Source organism: Macaca nemestrina, chromosome 7 (genome assembly GCF_043159975.1).
Source record: "Macaca nemestrina isolate mMacNem1 chromosome 7, mMacNem.hap1, whole genome shotgun sequence".
NCBI classification, from domain to species: domain Eukaryota; kingdom Metazoa; phylum Chordata; class Mammalia; order Primates; family Cercopithecidae; genus Macaca; species Macaca nemestrina.
Window position 1 is genome coordinate 88,073,238 of NC_092131.1, and position 8,377 is coordinate 88,081,614.

General features: G+C 39.5%; 1 protein-coding gene across 2 annotated transcripts; it reads left to right on the forward strand.

Moving 5' to 3' along the window:
- The first annotated feature begins 1,717 nt into the window (after positions 1-1,717).
- On the forward strand, positions 1,718-7,317 carry LOC105499268 (inactive ribonuclease-like protein 9). 2 transcript variants are annotated; one of them, XM_071099428.1, is made up of 3 exons: positions 1,718-1,887; positions 2,399-2,433; positions 6,277-7,317. In XM_071099428.1, the coding sequence occupies exon 3, from the start codon at positions 6,291-6,293 to the stop codon at positions 6,903-6,905; it is 615 nt and encodes a 204-aa protein (XP_070955529.1). In that variant the 5' UTR covers positions 1,718-1,887; positions 2,399-2,433; positions 6,277-6,290; the 3' UTR covers positions 6,906-7,317. The 2 variants fall into 2 exon arrangements, with proteins under 2 accessions (XP_070955529.1, XP_070955530.1); XM_071099429.1 differs by lacking the exon at positions 2,399-2,433.
- Positions 7,318-8,377: the final 1,060 nt, after the last annotated feature.

Here is an 8,377-nt window from a genome sequence, read left to right on the forward strand (position 1 = left end):
AACTGCAGATTCCTGGGTTTCTCTGATTTGGTAAGAAAGGTGGAAGACACCTAGAGTAATAACTGAGCTACATTTTGCTGCCACCTTCAATAGTTGGGGTTTCGGTACAGATATGTTGGAATTAGAGAAGGAATTAACATTTTATTTACACCTGAGTTTCAAAAGCTCATTCACATTGCACATATTTAGAAAGTATTTTTAAACTGTTTGTGGTCTTTGAATCTTATATCTGATGTCTTTAGAGATTCTTATATTGTTTTTTGTTTATGGTGAAATTTTCTATGCACTCATGTATGTGGTATGCGATTCAGTTTATGTGTGTGTAATCAAGTATTTCAGTAATTTTCTTTGTGAATGTGTTCTTTTTAAAAAAAAAAAAATAAGAACTTCTTTTATTTACTCAAAAACTATGAATAATGTCAGGCCTCTGAGCCCCAGCCGAGCCATCGCATCCCCTGTGACTTGCACTTATACGCCCAGATGGCCTGAAGTAACTGAAGAACCACAAAAGAAGTGCAAATGCCCTGCCCCGCCTTAACTGATGACATTCCACCACAAAAAAAGTGAAAATGGCCTGTCCTTGCCTTAAGCCATGATATTATCTTGTGAAAGTCCTTTTCCTGGTCAACCTGGCTCAAAAATCTCCCCCACTGAGCACCTTGTAACCTCCACTTCTGCCCGCCGGAGAACAACCCCCCTTTGACTGTAATTTTCCTTTACTTACCCAAATCCTATAAAACGGCCCCATCCTTATCTCCCTTCGCTGACTCTCTTTTCCAATTTAGCCTGCCTGCACCCAGGTGATTAAAAAGCTTTATTGCTCACACAAAGCCTGTTTGGTGGTCTCTTCACACGGACGCGCATGACAGGTACCATTCTCAGTTCAATCATGGGTGTAAAGGTTTGAGACACAAATATTGCCTCAAAATGTTTGTGAAAATTTAAAGCTGGTTAAAACCTATATTTTTTCTACTGGATTTAACTAAGAGACACTCTGGGATTTATTCACAAAGGTTAGTCTAATTCTAAGGATTGAAGTTTTATAATCTGTCTTTTCTCAACCACTTAAACTAAGGCATAGATTTTTCTGATGCTGATGAAAATTGACTTTACTGACATAAACATGTGGGAGTCTGGAAAAATAGCACTTCATATTTAAGAACATGCCCAATCCAGATCTTAAAACTTCATTTCTTCAATGACATTTTGTTATTTTTTTGAATTTGTAAAATTGTCTATTTTAAAGATTAGAATAAAAAATTAACCAGAAATATATCATTCAGAAATAACAACTTATTTTCTATTTTATTTTTTTCTTTTCATTCACATGTAATCTATATTTCTGTTAATTGGGAACATGCTATAGATGGAGTGTTTTGATTTTCCCCCAGCTAAACAGCAAAGTATGTTTATTACTTTCGGATTTGGTCTCTATTCCTTTTTTGTGTAATAGGGAACAGCCCTTCTGTCGACAATTGGAATTCTGTTGGGTTTTAATTGTGTAGTTTTGCCTTTACTTCTGAAAGAGGACATGTGTTTCAGGTAGCCAATCAGAGTGCCCCACATCCCTGGATTTATTCATGTGGCAGAAGCACGGCCAATCAGAAAAGTTATTTTCCATGTTGGGTGAAGGTGTGAGAAAATGGCACTTCCTACTGTGACCCTAAATATAAGGCCACAAAGGGGCAGTGTCTCTCCATGTAATGACTGCGTAGGGTCTCTCATTACATGGAGAGACCCTACGCGAGAATAAAGTGAATGTACAAAGGAGAGTAGAGTGGGAGAGAGTAGAAACAAGAGTCTAGTCAAGAATTTGATTTCTGTCTCCTGCCCTACCTCTTGGACTTCCAAGTTCTGTGAGTCAATACAGTGCCCCTTGCATTTAAGGTAATTTGTTTGGAATTTTTCTCACTGTCAACCAGGGAGTCCTACTACTATAATATTATATCACAAAATATTTAATATCTCTAAAATTTTTAATTCTTTTCTTTTTTTCTATTCTCTTTGTTTCTCAGATGATCTAAAATTTTATTGATTAATAAATTTGTAAATTCTGAAAAATAGCCCATTCTAAGAATATGGAATTCTATGAACATAAAATACTGACTGTCCCAATAAATATTAGCTCTTATAATAATAATTATTGTTGCAATGTTTATTGTGATTTCTATAAACACATCGGACTCATTTTAACCTTTCCCTTTCCTACCTTCTTGGATATTTATATTTTAAAATTTCAGTTTTTTTCCCTTTTAAGTAAAATTTGCTGTTTGTCTTTCAATATAAATTATTGCAACTTAGAATTCTAGCTATTGAAATGCTAGAGGAAAGTATCAGCTATTCTTTTTATTGTATTTCTCAAATTTTCCAAAAAATTATAACAATTTCTTTCTGACAGAAACATCTCATCACACTTTCATCAGCACTGAGTTTGTAAGTTATTACAATTATTGTCAATTTAAAAGATTTAATTTAGTTTTTCCTTTTGTGATTAAGGCTATATAATAATTATATGATTGTGATTTATTGATGCTTCATTATATAAGGTGTTCAAAAAAAATTTTTTTAAATTAATTTAATCTAAATCAGTTTTAAATTTACATTTTACTCTTAAATTTAAAAATTTAAAATACCACTTAATAATCCTTCTGAAATACATTGGTCCACCTACAAGCCCATTACTTATTCCAATCTTTTCTTTTTACTGTAAACTTCTTTTTTTTTTTTTTTTTTTTTTGAGACGGAGTTTCGCGCTGTCACCCAGGCTGGAGTGCAGTGGCCGGATCTCAGCTCACTGCAAGCTCCGCCTCCCGGGTTCACGCCATTCTCCTGCCTCCGCCTCCCGAGTAGCTGGGACTACAGGCGTCCGCCACCTCGGCCGGCTTTTTTTTTTGTATTTTTTAGTAGAGACGGGGTTTCACCGTGTTAACCAGGATGGTCTCGATCTCCTGACCTCGTGATCCGCCCGTCTCGGCCTCCCAAAGTGCTGGGATTACAGGCTTGAGCCACCGTGCCCGGCCTACTGTAAACTTCTTATGTGTGTGGTTAAATACAGAGTTCTGATCTGGGGCGCAGAACTTGCATTTTAGGAAGAGAAACTAGATAGACAACCTTTCCAAGGCCTTTCTCAGTCTGCAAATCTAAGTTGCAATAAACCTTCCAAGCAAGTTTAAAAACAGGGAGGAAAAGCAGGGACTTGAACAGGTAATTGTGTGCCCATGTTCATAGCAACATGATTCACAATAGCCCAAAGAAGGAAGCGACTCATCCCATTCTTCTTCCAAGAACATTTGCTGAAAAGGCCAAACATTTTCCCTACTGTTTTCTGATGTTTTTTTTTCACAAGTTCATTTTAATGCGTATTAAGAAATTCCTTCTTCAACTTTAGTGAACTAAGAATCACCTTTAAATTTGTTTAAAATGCAAATTTCTGGATTCATCCACAGAAATTTCAATTAGTGAGAACCCAGGAAAAACTAAGACGCCTATATTCCCCAGGTAGGCCAGGAGTTTCTGCTGTGTGAGATTACCAGGCAAAAACTTCAGAAACACTGAGTGATCTTGTTTCAACACTATTTATTCTGTGTTCTCCCTCCCTCCCTCACTGCCACCCTGTCTCTCTCTCTCTGTCTCTCTCCTCTGTCTCTCTTTCTCCCATTTACTGTTAATCCTCATTTCTACCACCTCCCAGGCACCCTATAATCTACTTTCTCCTTGTCTCCGTAGTGAACATTTGAATAAGAAGAGGAATGAGTGTAGATTGCTTTATGAGATATCAAAATGTTTCATAAAATGATAATAAGTACAGGTACAGTGGAGTGCACCGGTAGTCCAAGCTACTTGGTAGGCTGTGGGAGGATTCCTTGAACCCAGGAGTTCTGAGTCAAGTCAGCCAACATTGTGAGACCGTGACTCTTAAAAAAAAAACAGTAAAATTATAATAAGTAAAACAGCATATTATGGCATATCAAAACAGAAAAAAGTGTTCAGAAACAGAATTATGAAATATAGAAAGTAGCTTTTAAAATTAGAGATGAGACAATAGCTTTTTTCCCATATAATTGATGCTGAGATTACGTATAAACCATGTGAAAAAAGACCACACTAACTTCTTACTATAAATTAAAATAAATTCCAGATGGTTGAAAGATTTCTAAAAATCTGTAAGAGTAACAGAATGGAGTACAAAAAAAAGTACACATACTTTGAGATGAGAAAGGATTTTGAGAAGAACGAAACCACAATTGAATTCATAAACCAAGAATTAAGAAGGTTGCAGATTTAAAAAACAAGACAGTATTCTGGACAGGCCCTATGCATGTTCTCGGGCAGTAGAAAGGGCAGGGCCACAGCTGCCTGAATTCTGCTTCTCACACGTGTACTGTCCATGTTCTCTCCAGATCAAGATGTTGCAGAGGCTCCACGTTCTCGTGAGAGTATGTTCTGAGCTCTCTGGCCTGTCACCATGGGATCACTCTTCTGAAGAGACTTCCTGGAGGACACTGATGAGAGTGTGAAAGCAGGGATGGGAGGAAAAGCAGGGAGGGGAGGGACAGTGTGGCACATGGCCACCCCAGAGTGTCCATTCTCACATCACTATTTTACGCAGCTTTTTCTTTTCTTTCCCATTCTTTGCACTCCTATGCTCAACTTTCATATTGTCTCCACTTTCTGATGTGTCCCCCAACATCCACCTCTCTTTAATTCCATCATTCTCTAACCTTTCTACACACATATGAACAAACTCAGTATCCAGCCTAGAACAGGAGGTTGTCCATCTCCATCACTGATAGATCAAGGTCTCCAGGGAACGACTGTTAGAGAATCACTCAGGTTGCCACCAAGTAGGACTTCTTTTACAAAGAGCTTGGTAAGGTAAGAAAACTCAGGAGATTGCTTCTGCAATAAAACAATTGGTTCTTCGTGGAGTGTGGACCAATTTGTCAAAGCACTCTAGGGGCTCAAATTCAGTTTTAAGATTGGCCATTTCAGTAGTCACTGTGTTTGAGAGCCTGGAGAAGGAGATACAGTCTAGCCTTAGGAAGGGAAACCAGACTGATAGAGGCCATAGAATACCAGCTAAGAACAGATATGTGGAAATTAGACAAAAATAGGCTTGAACCAGGAGTCTGCCAGATCTAATGTAAGATTTTAAGCAACTTCCCTTCACAGAGAGATATTAATAACTTTACCTTCTTTTTGCAACATTCATTGTTATAACAACAACAATACTAAAAATAATATATTTATTATAGGGTTGTTTGGATGATGGTGATAATATACTTAAAGTGCTTAGTCTAGTGCTTGGCACGTAACTCCTCATTATGCTAGCTATCACTGTGTATCATTGTTTTTAGTTTAGGATGACTTCAAGAATGTATTTATCCCAGCTGCTCAAAATTGAACCTTCCTTGATCCCTTTCCCAAGGGCATCTATGGTCAGAAAAGAGCAAGGGGAGAAAGAAAGACACGGTTAAGGAATTTTTTTCTTATCAAAGTGGAATGTTTGAAAGGGGAGGGTGGCTCTTTTCAGAGCAAGTTCTCAACTCCTGGAAGCGGAAAAAGATGCATTTGTTTCAGACGGAAGAAGCATGTGAGCCTCCTCTCTGCCTCCCTCCCTTTCTCCTCACTGCTGTCTTGATTTCCTTTCTCCTTACTTCTCTCCTTAATCTCTCTTTTTTTTTGAGGCGGAGTCTTGCTTTGCCGCCCAGGCTGGAGTGCAGTGGCACGATCTCCGCTCACTGCAAGCTCCACCTCCCGGGTTCACGCCATTCTCCTGCCTCAGCCTCCAGAGTAGCTGGAACGACAGGCGCCCACCACCTCGCCCGGCTAATTTTTTGTATTTTTAGTAGAGATGGGGTTTCACCATGTTAGCCAGGATGGTCTCAATCTCTTGATCTCGTGATCCGCCCGTTTCGGCCTCCTAAAGTGCTGGGTTTACAGGCGTGAGCCACCTCACCCGGCCTTTAATCTCTCTCTTGCTCCATTTCTTCCTTGTTTCCTTTTCTTCCTCCTTACTTTTATTTCTCTTCCATTCTCATTCTCCTTCCTTTCACCTTTTCTTCTCTTACCACAGCTCTAGGCTGAACTGTAGGCCTAGTAAGGTCATTTCTGTGAATAATTTAGAAGTATTCAGATCGATTATGAGTTGGCGATTTAAAAATGATCCAAAATCTTAGAGCCCAGAACAGCAATATGTGGCATAAATGTGCCCCTCACAGGAAATGTGAAGCAAGCACATTATCACAACAGAACATATCTCCTTATCTCTTTTAGTGTCTACTGGAAAAATGATGAGAACTCTGATCACCACACACCCACTGCTCCTGCTTCTATTGCTGCAGCAGCTGCTGCAGCCAGTGCAGTTTCAAGAGGTGGATACAGATTTTGATTCCCCAGATGATGATATGGAAGAATTTGAAGAGTATTTGGAAGAATTTCATAGGACAGGGCCCACCAGACCACCTACCAAAGAAAACGTCAAAAGACGTGTCATTATTGAACCTGGAATGCCATTATATGATAGGGACTACTGTAATGCAGAAATCATGAGAAAAAATGTTTACCACAAACACCATTGTGTGACAGAACATTACTTCCTCCTTATGCAATATGACGAGCTGGAAAAAATCTGTTACAACAGATTTGTGCCATGTAAGAATGGAGTTAGGAAATGCAACAGGAGCAAGGGTCTTGTAGAAGGAGTGTATTGTAATTTAACAGAAGCATTTGAAGTACCGTGGTGTAAATATAAATCATTTTATAGGAGGGGCTATGTCCTTATCACCTGTGCATGGCAAAATGAAATACACAAACTTATTCCTCATACTATAAATGATCTCGTGGAGCCACCTAAACACAGAAGTTTCCTCAATGAGGATGGTGTCTTTGTCATACCGCCCTAGCAGAGTGTTCTCTGAGAGCTTAGGGTGGGAGGAATAATCCTCTCCATACTGATCCTTATAGATCAAAGTTGAGAATGGTAATTTTGTTTCCATTCACTTTAATCACCCACTTTCCTTTCTTCCTTTCCCAACACCTCACGAAAGCACCATAGCCTCGGTTCACAGACAGTGCTCTGAGATGTGGTCTTATGCAGGTCCCACAAGTTAGCATGCCTTGAATGTGTTATGGATACAGATGCCTGCAGTGGAAGGATGACTGGCACCAAGAGGAAAAGGAAATGGTTGCCTGAAATGTGCTCCGAAGACACATCCATGTGATTCTCTAGTTCAGCAGAAAGAATAAAAAGTGCTTCAATCTAGTGCACTGGCTCTGGGATGGTGATGTGGGGTTTCTCACTTTGGAATTTTCTTCCTTGTAGCACAATTTGGCACCAACAGAACTCAAATCCCTTTCAGCCATTTATGTAATACATCTTTCTAGGGCTGTGTGTGTGGCGCTTTCACTTGTCTTATTCTTTCTTACAGGGCAATACGTAGATTCAGATGTGGGCAGCTCAGGATAAAGCCTTTCTATATTTAGGAAGGCAAACTCCCCAAAGGACATTTCTGTCGTCCAGTGTTATTTGTGTGAATTCCACATCTTTACTTTAATTTAGCTTAGATGTTTGTGTTTACAAAATTACAAACAGTTTCTCACTTTTAGAAAGAGTCCCAATTATCTACAATTATTTTCCTCACTTTCTAGTAGATGTGGCTGCCTCTGAGAATACATCACCTCAAGAGAGCGGCTGGAGGATCAGTCTGATGAAAGAAAAGGAGAAAATTATCTCCTTTTCTTCAACTTTCTTTCTTTCTTTTCTTTTTTTTTTTTGAGATGGAGTTTCGCTCTTGTTGCTCAGGCTAGAGTGCAATGGCGCTATCTTGGCTCACTGCAACCTCCGCCTCCCAGGTTCAAGCGATTCTCCTGCCTCAGCCTCCCTAGTAGCTGGGATTACAGGCATGTGCCACCACGCCTGCTTAACTTTGTATTTTTAGTAGAAATGGGGTTTCTCCATGTTAGTCAGGCTGGTCTTGAACTCCGAAGTTCAGGTGATACGCCCACCTCGGCCTCCCAAAGTGCTGCGATTATAGGCATGACCCACCGCGCCTGGCCTTCTTCAAACTTCTTAACATCATGTTACTATTATTGCTTAAAACTTTCTGAAACAGGGATAAATAGTAGTGATGGGGGATGGTAGGGAGGCGTCCATTGCTCTTTGCACGCTTTACGCAAGTCCAGTCTGTTAGTCTCCTCCCATTCCTTACCCCTGTCTTTACACTCAGAGCTGAGCTCCTAATTTATCAATAAGTTGATGTAAGTAAGGGCCTAGAACTAAGGACTGCTAGACCCCATTTTAGTGTCTAAGGGAGGAACACAGGAATTCAAGCTTCTAGGCACTTGTGATGGTTGATTTTATGTGTCAACTTGATTG

Bases quoted from the DNA above. Each gene is read 5' to 3' on its own strand.
- LOC105499268 (XM_071099428.1), top strand. From the start codon at position 6,291: ATGATGAGAACTCTGATCACCACACACCCACTGCTCCTGCTTCTATTG.